General features: G+C 60.0%; 3 protein-coding genes across 7 annotated transcripts; 2 read left to right on the top strand and 1 right to left on the bottom strand.

Annotated features, from left to right (window-relative positions):
- Positions 1-204: 204 nt before the first annotated feature.
- On the bottom strand, positions 205-6,510 carry PCSK4 (proprotein convertase subtilisin/kexin type 4). Its single transcript, XM_034070931.1, has 14 exons — positions 6,487-6,510; positions 5,147-5,251; positions 4,968-5,063; positions 4,684-4,812; positions 3,996-4,072; positions 3,799-3,887; positions 2,883-3,055; positions 2,592-2,804; positions 2,283-2,383; positions 1,826-1,929; positions 1,552-1,669; positions 1,161-1,337; positions 743-867; positions 205-431 (listed from the first exon to the last, which is right to left on the bottom strand). Exons 1-14 carry the CDS (start codon positions 6,493-6,495, stop codon positions 205-207), a joined length of 1,743 nt encoding a protein of 580 aa, XP_033926822.1. The 5' UTR covers positions 6,496-6,510.
- Positions 6,511-6,586: 76 nt separating this feature from the next.
- On the top strand, positions 6,587-10,490 carry REEP6 (receptor accessory protein 6). 2 transcript variants are annotated; one of them, XM_034070641.1, is made up of 5 exons: positions 6,587-6,873; positions 8,812-8,905; positions 9,152-9,290; positions 9,580-9,748; positions 9,953-10,314. In XM_034070641.1, exons 1-5 carry the CDS (start codon positions 6,759-6,761, stop codon positions 10,207-10,209), a joined length of 774 nt encoding a protein of 257 aa, XP_033926532.1. In that variant the 5' UTR covers positions 6,587-6,758; the 3' UTR covers positions 10,210-10,314. The 2 variants fall into 2 exon arrangements, with proteins under 2 accessions (XP_033926532.1, XP_033926531.1); XM_034070640.1 differs by lacking the exon at positions 9,953-10,314 and adding an exon at positions 10,369-10,490 and having other exon boundaries at positions 6,599-6,873.
- A 110-nt stretch (positions 10,491-10,600) lies between these two features.
- On the top strand, positions 10,601-12,347 carry C19H19orf25 (chromosome 19 C19orf25 homolog). Of its 4 annotated transcripts, none has more exons than XM_034070642.1 (3): positions 10,601-10,665; positions 11,035-11,206; positions 11,293-12,347. In XM_034070642.1, exons 2-3 carry the CDS (start codon positions 11,059-11,061, stop codon positions 11,463-11,465), a joined length of 321 nt encoding a protein of 106 aa, XP_033926533.1. In that variant the 5' UTR covers positions 10,601-10,665; positions 11,035-11,058; the 3' UTR covers positions 11,466-12,347. The 4 variants fall into 4 exon arrangements, with proteins under 4 accessions (XP_033926533.1, XP_033926534.1, XP_033926535.1 ...); XM_034070643.1 differs by having other exon boundaries at positions 10,642-10,704; XM_034070644.1 differs by lacking the exon at positions 10,601-10,665 and adding an exon at positions 10,667-10,724.
- The last annotated feature ends 42 nt before the right edge of the window (positions 12,348-12,389 follow it).

Genomic DNA, 12,389 nt, shown 5'->3' with positions numbered 1-12,389 from the left:
TCCCCATGGCCTCCTGTGCCTGGGAAAGAGCTCCCAGCCTCACTGGGAATAGCTCCCTCACAGGCCAGGTCCCTCCGGATGGGGTGAGCCAGGTAGGGAGGGAACCCACCACCTCTGTGTCTGTCAGCGGATGGAGCTGGACACGGGCTGGGATCAGCCCAAGCACAGGAAGGGACAGGGTTGTTCACAAAGGCAACAACGAGTTTATTTCAGTAGCCAGGCGAGGGCAGCTCCGCCCCAGGGTAGGATCCGGCTGCTTGTGTCGGTGCAGCCCAGGCTGGTGTCACGATGTCCGTCCCCTCCATGCTCACCTTTGGATGCTCCCTGTGCATCCTGCCTGATGCACTCGTCCATGGCAGAGGCTGCAAAGTGCCGGGTTGACATGTCCTCAGCTGTGCCATAGAGGTGCAGGATGAAGCTGGTCAGCAGACCTGCGGGCAGGAGGGACAGGACTTTGTGCTGATGTTGGCTTGCTCCCACCCTCTAGCCTTTGGCACCTGCAAGCTGGTGGATGTGGGGCTGGAAGCTTTGGATGGGGGGAGCAAGCTATGCTCCCTTCCCGGCTGTGGGGCAGCCAGAGGCTCCCAAAACAAACATGGTCCTGCAGTAAAAGAGGGCTCAGGTGCCCAGGAGGAGCAGGAAGAAGATGAGTTAAGTTGCTGAAGGGGAAGAAGGAAGAGGAAACAATGACCAAGCCCGGCAGGACCCTGGAAAGTGGGGTTCACTCTCACTGGGCACCCACCTGTGTTGTAGGCATCGCCCTTGTTCTCAAGCTGAAGTGTCCAGGTCCCATTTGGGTTCTCATCCCAGAAGTGCGTGGACATAAATGTCCAGTCCTTGTAGCCCTGCTGGCTGGTGTCGTATGGGCTGGAGGAGAGGAGACCCAAGAGTGACAGCCCAGGGGCTGCAGGGGAGGAATGCAACCCAAGGGGACCCTGCAGTCACCCTCTTCTTGGTATAAAGGGCATTGCCAAGACTTCACGGGGACCACACAAGGGTTTTGAGCATGGAGGCCTGCTCCCTGTGGGGGCCACAAGTGGCCACTTCAGTGCAGGGGCATCTCCTGGCCCCAGGAGAGGCTGTGAGAGGAGGACCCCTGTGCCCCACAGCAGCTGGCACTAGTGCAGTGTGCTCCCTGTGAGCTTGCAGAGTGCTCTTACCGCACGGTCACCAGTGTGGACGTGGTCCCCATCGGGCTGGTCAGGGTGATCACCAGGTCCCCTCTGCGGCTGTAGCTCAGAGAGAGCTGGACCTGGACGTGCTCCAGGGAGTAGATGTGCTCGGTTCTCCCAGAGCAGAAAGCATCTGTAGTGACGGTGAGCTTGGAGCCGATGTTCCTGTCAAGTACAAGGTGGAGGTAAGGGCATCTCTTCTGCCTTCATGGGCCTCCTGCCCTCTGCACAGCCCTGTGGTTACAGCAGAAGCTGTGCTGTAGCTACTGCTATCTGGGAAGCAACGCCTGTTCCTGCAATGGGCATGGCACAACTTTGCTATATGGATGTCCCTGTATGTGTTTGTATGAGGCTGGACGCAGGGAATATCATCCCTTACCAGGGTCCGTGAAGAGCCTTGACTGAGCACCTCCGCTGAGGCTGAGTTCCTGTCCATGCCTTGGCCATCTCCACCAGCAGACCAGCATCCAGGAGCCCGTAGCCGTAGTGGTGGCTCACTGAAGAGCAGGTATCACCCAAGAGAGGATGTATGAGCCCCTCTGCACTGAGAGAGCCCTGGGGGCCCTTGCCCCAGGCCTGCTGGTGGGGGTTTGAGGGGCAGGCAAAGGAAGCAGGGGCAGGGAGGGCAGGAGGCAGCTGAGCCCTCAACTCACCCTTGTGTCCGGCCCCATTCATAGCCCAGTCTTCTGCCTGCAGGTGAGCGGGATTGGAGGTCCTGATGACAAGATGCTGCAAGTCACGCCAGGTCAGTGCTGGGCTGGAAGCAAGGAAGACTTGGGAACCAAAGGCTCTGCTTTGGTTTAGCCTTCAAGGGTGAGATTTGGCTCTTTGGACATGGATTAAGTTGTTTGTATGGGTCCCCCCTGCACAAAAACCCTTCACTGCCAAAACGGGAGCAAGAGAGACCTGCAGAGGACACCTCTCCTCCTGCCTCTGCCTGCTCTCCAGCAGTGTCCCACATGGGAGGATGTCCCAGCAGACCCAGGGGGGACCTCAGCCCTGCACCCCCAAAGCTCCCCGCTGGTGACATCCCCCTTCCTTGTCCCTGAAGGGTCCTGGTGAGGCACCAGGCTCCCCTGGGGACTGTCCCACTGCCACGACCTCACTTACTTGGCCTGCAGAGCAAGGGCAACAATTCCTGCAGCCAGGGGAGCTGAGGCAGAGGTGCCCGTGTGCTTGTCAGTGCAGCGGTGATGCAGGTCAGTGGTTACCTGAGGGGGAGAGGGGTCTCAGCACAGCACAGGACTGGATGGAGTTAACTCCAGTAAATGCTCCCTCTGGCTCCCTACATGGGTTTGGGGTCTAATACAGACATCCTAATAACCCCCCTCCCTGCTTCTCCCTCCCTAGAGGGCTCAGGTGAGCCCTGTCTGTGCTGGGAATTGGTGTCTGGCCAAGTGTCACTGCTCCGGCACTCACAATCTGTGCCTCGCTCCTGGTCCTGCTGCTGTAGGTGGTGGTGAGGATGGCAGAGCAGCCCTCGCTGTACCAGGGCCTCTGTCCGCCTGCCAGGACGCTGCCCACTGACAGGGTGTAGATGCTGTTGGTGTACCCATCGCAGTTGCAGTTGTCATAGTTGATCCCACCATTGCCAGAGGCCCAAATGAAGATGGAGCCGAGGCCACCCCGGCCCTGGCAGGGGGGAGACAGAGGGGGATCAGCAGGGAGCCCTCACACCAGGGAGGTTGCCCAGGCCAGCATCAAGCTTACTTTGCTGACCCCTCTGAGGAAGGCTGCTGCAGCCAGCACACCCGGCCCGTCCACGGTCTTCCCGTCATCCCTGGGGCCCCAGCTGGCACTGTAGATGTGGATGTGCTGGGAACGCAGGCTGAGGGACTGAGCCTCCACCATGTCTGTGATGGGACCATCCAGCATCCGCACACCTGCAGGGCCAGGGTGAGGAGCAGCAGTGTCAAAGAGGCAGCAGCACTTGGGAGGCTGGGTGGACAGGAGCCTCGCACATGGCACAGCAATGTAAGGGCTGAGGGGCACCTCACCAACCCCACTCCATTCCCCCACCTCCCTGTTGCCTTGAACACCTTTATTGTGATGCTGCCCTAAGGAGATCAGGTTCCTGCAGGCTGGAAGCTGTTTCACAGAGCTCCTTGTTAAGCTCTTTTCCATTAAGCTCTGAGTTCTCCCAGCTTGTAACCCCATTTGCCCTCCTTGCTTCCACAGGGAAGCTTGTGGTGGGTGTTAAACCCCCTGGGAGGTGAGCCCCGTGCTGTGATTGGATGTGCAGTGACACCATAGAATGGTTTGGGTTGGAAGAGACCTTAAGATCATCCAGTTCCAACCCCTCTGCCATGGGCAGGGACACCTCAGCCTACACCATGTTGCCTAAGACTCTGTCTAACCTGGCCCTGAACACTGCCAGGGATGGAGCATTCACCACGTCATTGGGCAACCCATTCCAGTACCTCAGCACCCTCACAGTAAAGAACTTCTTCCTTAGATCTAACCTGTTTCAGGGTGAACCCATCACCCCTTGCCCCATCACTGCAGTCCCTGATGAAGAGACCACAGCACCCTCTGCTTCCCAGTGAGCACCCCACAGAGCAGCTCTGCCCGGGGCCATGTGTCCCTTCCCCAGTGCCAGAGCAACCTTTGTGCCTCCATGGCTCACCTCCAATGCTGGCATCATATGCAACGCCTGCTCCGCAGATCCGGTTGTTGGCTGCAGCTGCCACTACTCCTGCACAGCGTGTTCCATGCCTGGGGGGCAGAGTTGGCCTCTGAGCCCCCCTCCATGAGGGGCAAAGAGCCTGGGGCAGTGCTGGCCATAGATAGAGCACCCAGCACAGGGTGCTGGGCAGGACTCACCAGTTCTCTTCCCCACTGGTGTACCTGGGCTGGGGATCAGGGTCGTTGCTGTTGAAGTCGTAGCTTGCCAGAGGGTCCTGTTGCAGAAAGAGGGACTGGCATGAGCAAACTGCCTCTGTATGGGCTGTGACAGCTTGACACAGCTGCCTGGTGCTGTGCCCAGTGCCTGGCACTGTGGATCATCCTGCCTGGCCTGGGGAGGATGGGGGGGAGGCCCTTCTCACTCAGTAACTGCATTGGGTTAAGCTGGAGATGTTGGGAATGGGATTTTGTTGAAGGAACATAACTTTGTGCATTGCTCTACTGCTTCATCAGGTCCAAGCTCCCCTTCAGTGGCATGGCCACTCACCTGAGGGCGAGCCTTAGTGCCTGTGCAGTTAGGAGAGGAGCTACAAGGCACTGAAACAGTGCTGTTATCAATGACAGATAAGGTTTACCTGTCCTCCCTCAGAGCACGTGAAGGTTCACCAGCCTTCCTGCCTTTGCACTGGGGGCAATGGGTACAAGTTCTAGTGTTTCCCTGTTGTGCAGAGTCACTGCAGGAGATGCCAAACCTTTTCCTGCAGCCATGGAAAGGTTGAGCTCCCACTGCAAAGTCCCACAGGGGGGATGAAGGCCCCAGCAGCCCCCCCACCCCTGGAAACACATGCCCCAAAGGAGCCTGTGCTGCTCAGCCCCACATAGTTACGTAGTTGGCAGACAGGTCCGGATGATCCTTCTCGATGCCATCGTCCAGGATGGTCAGCACGACCCCCAGCCCCGTGTACCCTTTGCTCCAAGCAGTGAGGATGTTCAGGTCGGGATTGACGTCATTATTCTGGAAAACGGATTAAATCTGATCAGCCCCTGGGCTAAGGGTGACCTTCAGGGACAATTCTGCTGCCTCATCACTGCCAGCATCAGTCCTGTTATGTGCTTGGGGGGGGGGGGGGGGATGATTTGCTTGAGGATGAGAAAGCAGCAAACTCTCACCATGTACCACTGCTTGTGGAACCAGGGATCTGTTGGCACCATGATGATGCTTCTCTTTACCCTCCTCTTTATGGTTTGCTGCTCAAACCAGAGGACCTGGGCAGGAAGCAGCATTGCTGGTGTCAGGCAGAGCCTGCCCAGCACCAGAGCCTGGGTTCCTGCCGCTGCCTCCTCCCTACCTTTGTCTCTTTTGTCAGGCGCATATTCCAGCCCCAGTGCCTGCTTAAGGCTTCCTGCCTTGTGCCTCGGTGTTTGAAATGATAATAAGGCTCTCCCTCCATCACCTGCAGGCAAAAAGAGCTGTGGTGAGAGATCATGGCATCACCTGGGCCTGTGTGCTTGCTCTACACGGGTGGTAGGGACTGTAAGGAGACGTTTGATGAGTTGTATGCAGAGAACATCACTTGGAACGGGGGCAGGTTTGTGGGTGGCCGGTGCACACACAGAGGCCATTGGCAGTGTTCACCCCTACTGCACTCACCCTTTAATATGTATTCAGGGGCTTAAAACCACCAGAGGGGGTAATCAAATGCCCTGTTCTAGCACTAAACCAGCGTGGACACACAGTGGGGATGATAGGTTCAGATGATGGTTTGGTTGATATGGTGGAGGGAAGGAATGCCATCCAGAGGGACCTGGACACGCTTGTGAGGTGGGCTGATGCCAACCTCGTGAAGTTTAACCATGCCAAGTGCAAGGTCCTACACCTGGGTCAGAGCAATCCCAGGCACAGCTACAGGTTGGGCAGAGAAGAGATTCAGAGCAGCCCAAGGAGAAGGACTTGGGGGTGTGGGTGAATGAGAGAATGAACATGAACCAGCTGCAGTGTGTGCTCGAGCCCAGAAACCAACTGTATCCTGGGCTGCATCAAAAGGAGTGTGACCAGCAGGGCGAAGGAGGTGATCCTGCCCCTCTACTCTGCTCTCATCAGACCTCACCTGGAGCATTGTGTGCAGTTCTGGTGTCCTCAACATAACAAGAACATGGAACTGTTGGAACAAGTCCAGAGGAGGCCACGAGGATGCTCAGGGGATGGAGCAGCTCCTGTATGGAGCCAGGCTGAGAACATTGGGGCTGTTCAGCCTGGAGAAGAGAAGCTGCATGGAGACCTCAGAGCAGCTTCCAGTGTCTGAAGGGGGTTACAAGGATGCTGGGGATGGACTATTCATTAGGGACTGTAGTGATAGGACAAGGGGGAACGGGTTCAAACTGAAACAGGGGAAGTTTAGATTGGATATAAGGAAGAAATTCTTTACTGTGAGGGTGCTGAGGCACTGGAATGGGTTGCCCAGGGAGGCTGTGAATGCTCCATCCCTGGCAGTGTTCAAGGCCAAGTTGGGTGAAGCCTTGGGTGCCATGGTTTAGTGTGAGGTGTCCCTGCCCATGGCAGGGGGTTGGAGCTGGATGACCCTAAGCTCCTTTCCAACCCGAACTGTTCTATGGTTCTAGGAGCCGAGGGGACAAGCAGCAGAGGACAAGGGCACTGTGTCCAGCAGCTGCCCCATGGCTGCCACCTCACCTGGCCCATGCAGAGCAGCCCGTGCCGTCGGGCCAGGCCCTGTGCCTCTGTCGGCCCTGCCACCCTCACGGCCCAGCTGCTCACGTAGATGGGGGCAGCGGCCACCACCGCGGCCATCACCGCGGCCTCCACCAGCGCCAGGAGCAGCCTCGGCCCCTCCGCCATGGTTACCGCAGGCGTTGAACGGCCGTTGTCACGGCGACAGCTCCGCCCCGCCCTGCTCGAGGGGGGGGGACGGTCGGACCGGAGCAACCGCCGCCGCCGCCATCGCCATGGGGACGGTACCGCAGCGCCTGCAGCGCTTCCTCGACCGGCCCGGGCCGCTCGGGGAGCTCCTGGGCCGCCTGGAGGCCCGAACCGGCGTCCGCCGGCTCCACCTGGCCACAGGTGCGATCCCCGTTCCCCCCCCCCCCCGAGCGGGGCGCCCCTCACCGCTCCTCTGGCCCCCCGGGGGGGGGAACGGGGGTGCCCGTGTCCGTCCTTGTCTTCGGCGGCTGCGAACCCGCACCCCGGAACGGCCGCGGGTCCCGTCGGGTGCTTCCTTTGCCCCTTCTGCCTCCTGCTGCTGTTCCCTGGCCCTTTACCGGCCACGTCGCTTGAGGGAGTCCACGGAGCGTGTGCTGCTGTGGGCAGCAGTGCGGGGCGGACCCGCATTGTCTGAGCCAAACGGGGCCGGGGCTTTGGTTGTGCTGGGGTGCGATGGGCTCCGAGGGGTAGGGGAAGAGCAGAGGTACCTCTTCCACTGGAGAGTGATGGTTCCTTGTTCCCGGTGCCTGTCCTGGAAAGGAGAAGCTTCTGCTAAAGTCAAAATACCGGATTTCTCCTTCCTTCCCCCCCCCCCCCCCCCCCCCCCCCCCCCCCCCCGTAGTGATCCCTAATTTGTGTTTGAACCCAGCAGGGTCAGTTCTGCATCTCTAGAGCCAGTAGCACCCATGGGCTGCAGTTTGGACCCCATCCTACCTGACCTCTGAGCAGCACAGCCAGGTCAGCCCTGCAGTGGCTTTGGCTGTGTAAAAATGATCCCGAAGGAGGATAGTGTTCCCTTCTCAAGGCTCAGGGCTGGCTCATGTCACTGCTCACCCTCCTTGCTGGGACAGGAGCCATGGGACAAATCCAGCCGCCCCCCTCAGCAGCTCTTCTTTGTAAGCAAAGCCTTTCACTTGGTTTTTTGCTTTCATATAAATATATCTGGGGGCTAATTTAGCCCTTGAAACCCCTTCTAAGGCTCTTGGGGGATCAAAACTCAGCTCTGCCTGAACCTTCCTGTTGGTTTTCCTTGAAGGGAGGTTTGTAAGTGCTTCCAAAGCACCATTCATGCCCGGGGGCACAGCCACTCCACAGCAGGGGCCAGAGCAAGGCACAGAAATGCTGCAGTGAGCAGCGTGAGGATAAACCATCCTGCAAGCCCGAGCAAGGGCTTTCCTCTAAGTCACAGCACAGACAGGTTAAGTGCAGGCTTTCCTGCCTGCTTTGAAGTAAGATGCTTACTTTGGTGGAGGAATTTGTACACAGGGCAGGGGAGACACTGCTGGGCTGTGACAATCAATGCCTTCCTGTTGCCTTCGAGAGGCAAATGGCGTTTATTGAGATAGAACACGGTGTTATATAGCCTAGGTTTACGATGTCATTTCCATCTGCTTGCATCGTAAAACTGGTATCATCACCTAAATGCTATTGGCTACCTGGAGAGGGGTCTTATCTTTCCGTACAGCACGATATCTTCCGGCCGCCAGGCCCTATCTGCCTACACCTTCCTCTCTGGCTCCGTGTTCCCAAGCTGCTTTCCTGCTCTCTGCCCTTTCAGGGTCTATGTTTCTAAGTGAGCAGGAGCTCTTCACAGCACCATCATTTCAGCAGCAAGGGCTCCTTGTCCCAGCTCCCCCCATCCACCGGCTGCCTTCGGCAAGGGTCTGAGTGCTCCCAACAGCAAGGCTTGTCCCTGGCAGGTGGAACAGTTCCTATGAAATGCCAAGTGGTTTGAGCCCTGCTCCGTGCTTTGACTTTGGACTGTAGTTGTGTGTTAAAGTCTCTGCTCCTGATGTCTCTGCAGCCTTGGCTCAGGTCCACGCTGGTGATGGGTTGAAGGTGCTGTGAGTTTGTTGTGGTAAAGTCCCTTCCAGGCCAGGGAGGGGACAGGCAGTGACAGGTTCCGGGTTGTGACTCCCTTGAGGGAGAGGCTGATACTGGAATTAACTGGGAGTGGTTGTTATTCCCAACAGAAGGGTCCTGCATACACCTCACTCCTGCTCTGCAGACAGAGCTGGGGTCTCCTCTCGCTGTCCTGGTGCTGGCAGGTACATGACCACCCTCTCTGTGCCCTGGCAGGCTCTGCGGCGTTGCTGGGGCTGTACCTCGTGTTTGGCTATGGTGCTTCACTGCTCTGCAACCTCATTGGCTTCGCCTACCCTGCATACGTCTCGTAAGTCTCAGGGTCTGGAGAGCTTCCCCTGCCCTTAGCTGAGGGTCTCCCTGATAAATGAACAGGCATTTACAACTGGGAAGCTCTTGAGACCTTCCTGAACATGCTGGGGACTGGCACGAGCCCAGCTTGGGGCAGCAGCATCCAATAGGCAGGTTTGCTCCAGGGTTCAGAGGATCTGGGAAGGAAGTGCCCATGCCAGCAGCAGGACTGCAGCAGCAGTGCCCTTCCCATCTCCTGCCACAGCATCAAAGCCATCGAGAGCTCCAGCAAGGAGGATGACACCACGTGGCTGACGTACTGGGTGGTGTATGGAGTCTTCAACGTAGCCGAGGTCTTCTCTGACATCTTCCTCTACTGGTTCCCCTTCTACTATGCTGGGAAGGTACTGGGGGCTGCTGGGGTCAGAGTCCTCTCACCCAAGGGCTAAACTTGGAGGAATCAAGTGTGGTGGGTGCTGTCCTGCTGGCAGGACAGTGGTGGTGGCCATGGTGGGGTCACAGTGGGGCTGCAGCCGGCTGAGGTCCTAGCACCTCCATTGAGCCCTTTGGGCTGCCTGGGGGAAACTGGAGCAGCTCAGCTGCTGGCCTGCCCCTGCTGCCATCCTTGGGGGCTGCCTTGCTCAGCCCCTGCCCTGCCATCATCCAGCTCTAGAGCATCTCTCCTCCCCGCAGTGCTTTTTTTTGCTGTGGTGCATGGCTCCCGTGCCCTGGAACGGGTCGCAGGTGCTCTACCAGAACATCATCCGGCCCTGGTTCCTCAGGCATCACCGCACCGTGGACAGTGTGCTGGGCAACCTCAGCGCCAAAGCCCTGGATGCAGCCTCCAGTGTCACCAGAGAAGGTAACAGGGGTTGGTCACCCTGCTCCATGTCTGGGGCCAGCTCCTCTGGGATGTGAGCAGCTCTTGTCTGCAGGACTGGCAAGCAGCCCTCTCCCTGTGATGCTGGGCTCACAGCCGTGTCCTCCGTGGCCGCAGGAGCCGAGCAGGGCTTGAGCTCTCCCCTCGCTGTAATTCTCTCTCTTCTCTCCGTGCCTCATGCTCCAGTCCTGCAGACTCTGACCAGCAGCAGGGCCCGGCTGGCGGCCGAGGTGGCTCCACAGCTCAGTCTGTCTGTATGTAAAGAGCAGGGAGAAGGGGCCGCTCTGTGCCAGCCCTCCCGGCCGCATCCCGCAGACGGCTGCGGCCACGGTGGTGTCGGCCGAACGGAGCTGCAGGCTGCAGGCTCCGGGGGGGCTGACACAACCGTCCCCTTCTCCCCCAGCTTGGGTAGAGCAGAAGCTTTCCCTCCTGCTTCTCCGTAGCCAGACCCCCGAGCACCCTGCCCCCTGCTCGGCCCCACCGACAGCCCGGGGCTCCCATTCAAACCTGTCCGAGGGCCGGAGCTGCCGCAGCAGCGGGAGGGGATGGGGGGCACCGCGTGTCCGGTCGGTGGCCCTGACCCCTGTTTGTGTCCCCGGCAGCCTCCGGAGCAGCCCTGACCCTGGAAGAGGAGAAGAGGCAATGAACGGCCCCGAGCGAGCCCCAGGCCCCACGGCTGCTGCCCCCTCCCCAATAAACGAACGGGGCTCCCGGTGCTCCTGAACCGTCTCTGCCGTCGGGTCCCTGCGGGCGGCGCCGCGGCCCCTTTAAGAGCCAAGGCGGGGACTGCGCGGGAGTGTGACGTCATGGAGGGGAGGGGCGGGATGAGGGAGGTGGTGCTACGGTGGCCGGGAGGGGGGTGAGGGGTCTGCCCGCGGCGGGGAACGAGCGGAGGAGGGGTTGGTGTCCGTGTCTCTCCGTTCCAGGGGCAAGGCAGGGTCTGTCCGTCCCGGGGCAGGGAGCGGGGAGGCCGGTTGGTCGGTCTGTCTGTCGGTCTGTCTGTCTGACAGCCGGGCACCGAGAGGGTCTGTGCGGAGGGGGCAGTGCGGGTGCTCTGCCGGTCGAGGGGTGCAGTCTGTGTGTCCGTCCGCAGCGCAGCACGGGGGGGGGGGGTGTGTGTGTCTGTCTGTCTGTGTGTCCGTCCCCAGCGCAGCACGGGGGGGGGGGGGTGTGTATCTGTCTGTGTGTCCGTCCCCAGCGCAGCACGGGGGGGGGGGGGGGGGTGTGTCCGTCTGTCCGTCCGCTCATCCCGCCCCTCCCGACACCAGCCCCGCGCATGAAGCGGCCTCGTGATGAGCGCTAAGGCCAAGCGGGTGCTGCCCACCCGTCCTGAGCCCCCCACCGTGGAGCAGATCCTGTCCGACGTGCGGGGCGCCCACCCGACCGACCCCGTCTTCCTGCTCCCCGCGGAGCCTCAACGGGAGCCCGGCGTGTGCCCAGGTGAGCGCCGGCCAAGGGGGCCGGGCCGGGCCGGGCCAGGCCTCGACGGCCGCGGCTGAGCCTCCCTGCTCTGCCCCCCCCGTCAGGCCCCGCTGCGGAGCAGACGGAGCGGCTGTACCGGCAGAGCCGCTCCTACGTGGAGATGCACCGGTGGCTGGAGGGGTCCCGGGAGCGGCTGCGGGAGCAGCGGCAGGAGCTGCAGCGGACGGGAGAGGCGCTGGAGAGCAGCATCGCCGACATGAGGCTGAGAGCGCTGTGAGGAGCGGGCGCTGCCGGTGCTGCAGCATCGCCCCGGGCCTCGGAGCGTCGCATCCTTGTAGCTTCTGTCCCATAGGGGAGAGGGGAATTGGGTTTGGTTTACGGAAGGAGCTGGAATCGCTGTGTGCAAAGGGCTGGAGCTTTGCCCCCTTGGCAGCAGTGGGACCTGCTGCCAGTGCCTGGTGCAGGAGGAGAGGCTCAGACCTTTGCTGTCCCTGCTGCCCATGAGCTCCATGCCCCTGTCCCCAGAGGGTGGCACATCCTCTGCGCCCTCGTGCTGTGGCTTCACCTATGACTTCTCCCTCTGGTACTGCCCTGAAGATGACTGCATTGCCTCCCGCATCTCCGAGCACTTGCAGAAAGAGGGTTTTCGGGGCTATGCAGAGCACCAGGACCACGTGGCCGGGAAGCCAGTCATCCTGAGTGCCACGAAGGTCATCGAGGCCAGCCGGGTGGCCATCCTCCTCCTCTCTGCCAAGTCCCTGGGTGACCCGTGGTGCCAACGGGTTTCCCAGTGGAACCTGTGTCACATCATTCACTGCCACGGGACCAAAGTGATCCCCGTGTGTGTGGGTGTGAAGAAGGCTGAGGTGCCCCCCTTCCTGCAGCACCTCACTGAGCTCGAGTACCAGAACGAGTTCTTCTTCGACCGGCTTGTGAACAGCATGAGAACATCCTGCTTGGCAGCACGAAGAGCCCGGCGAGCCCTGTCCTCCAAAGAGAAGAGGTGAAGGACCATGGGTGACTGAGGGGCTGTTTCCAGCCTGTCTGGGAGCTGATGGCCATGCAGCAATGGTGGTAGAAGCAGGGTTATCCTGTACTGATAGTAAAGGTGGTGGGAACAGGGGTTGTCACAAATCTCATTAAAAGCCCTTCTCCAAGATGTGACTTTCTGCCTGCCTTGTTTCACTTGGTGGCTGGGGGG

Source organism: Melopsittacus undulatus, chromosome 19, assembly GCF_012275295.1.
Source record: "Melopsittacus undulatus isolate bMelUnd1 chromosome 19, bMelUnd1.mat.Z, whole genome shotgun sequence".
Lineage (NCBI taxonomy): Eukaryota > Metazoa > Chordata > Aves > Psittaciformes > Psittaculidae > Melopsittacus > Melopsittacus undulatus.
The sequence above is the reverse complement of the archived record's forward strand: the minus strand, read 5'-3'. Positions and strand labels throughout refer to the sequence as shown.

Bases quoted from the DNA above. Each gene is read 5' to 3' on its own strand.
- C19H19orf25 (XM_034070642.1), top strand. From the start codon at position 11,059: ATGAGCGCTAAGGCCAAGCGGGTGCTGCCCACCCGTCCTGAGCCCCCC. The intron at 11,207-11,292 runs GTGAGCGCCGGC...CCCCCCCGTCAG, and splicing joins GGAGCCCGGCGTGTGCCCAG to GCCCCGCTGCGGAGCAGACG.
- REEP6 (XM_034070641.1), top strand. From the start codon at position 6,759: ATGGGGACGGTACCGCAGCGCCTGCAGCGCTTCCTCGACCGGCCCGGG. The intron at 8,906-9,151 runs GTAAGTCTCAGG...CTCCTGCCACAG, and splicing joins GCCTACCCTGCATACGTCTC to CATCAAAGCCATCGAGAGCT. The intron at 9,291-9,579 runs GTACTGGGGGCT...TCCTCCCCGCAG, and splicing joins CCTTCTACTATGCTGGGAAG to TGCTTTTTTTTGCTGTGGTG.
- PCSK4 (XM_034070931.1), bottom strand. The intron at 4,073-4,683 runs GTAACTATGTGG...TTTCTGCAACAG, and splicing joins CGGACCTGTCTGCCAACTAC to GACCCTCTGGCAAGCTACGA. The intron at 432-742 runs GTGGGTGCCCAG...TCCTGCCCGCAG, and splicing joins GGGCGATGCCTACAACACAG to GTCTGCTGACCAGCTTCATC.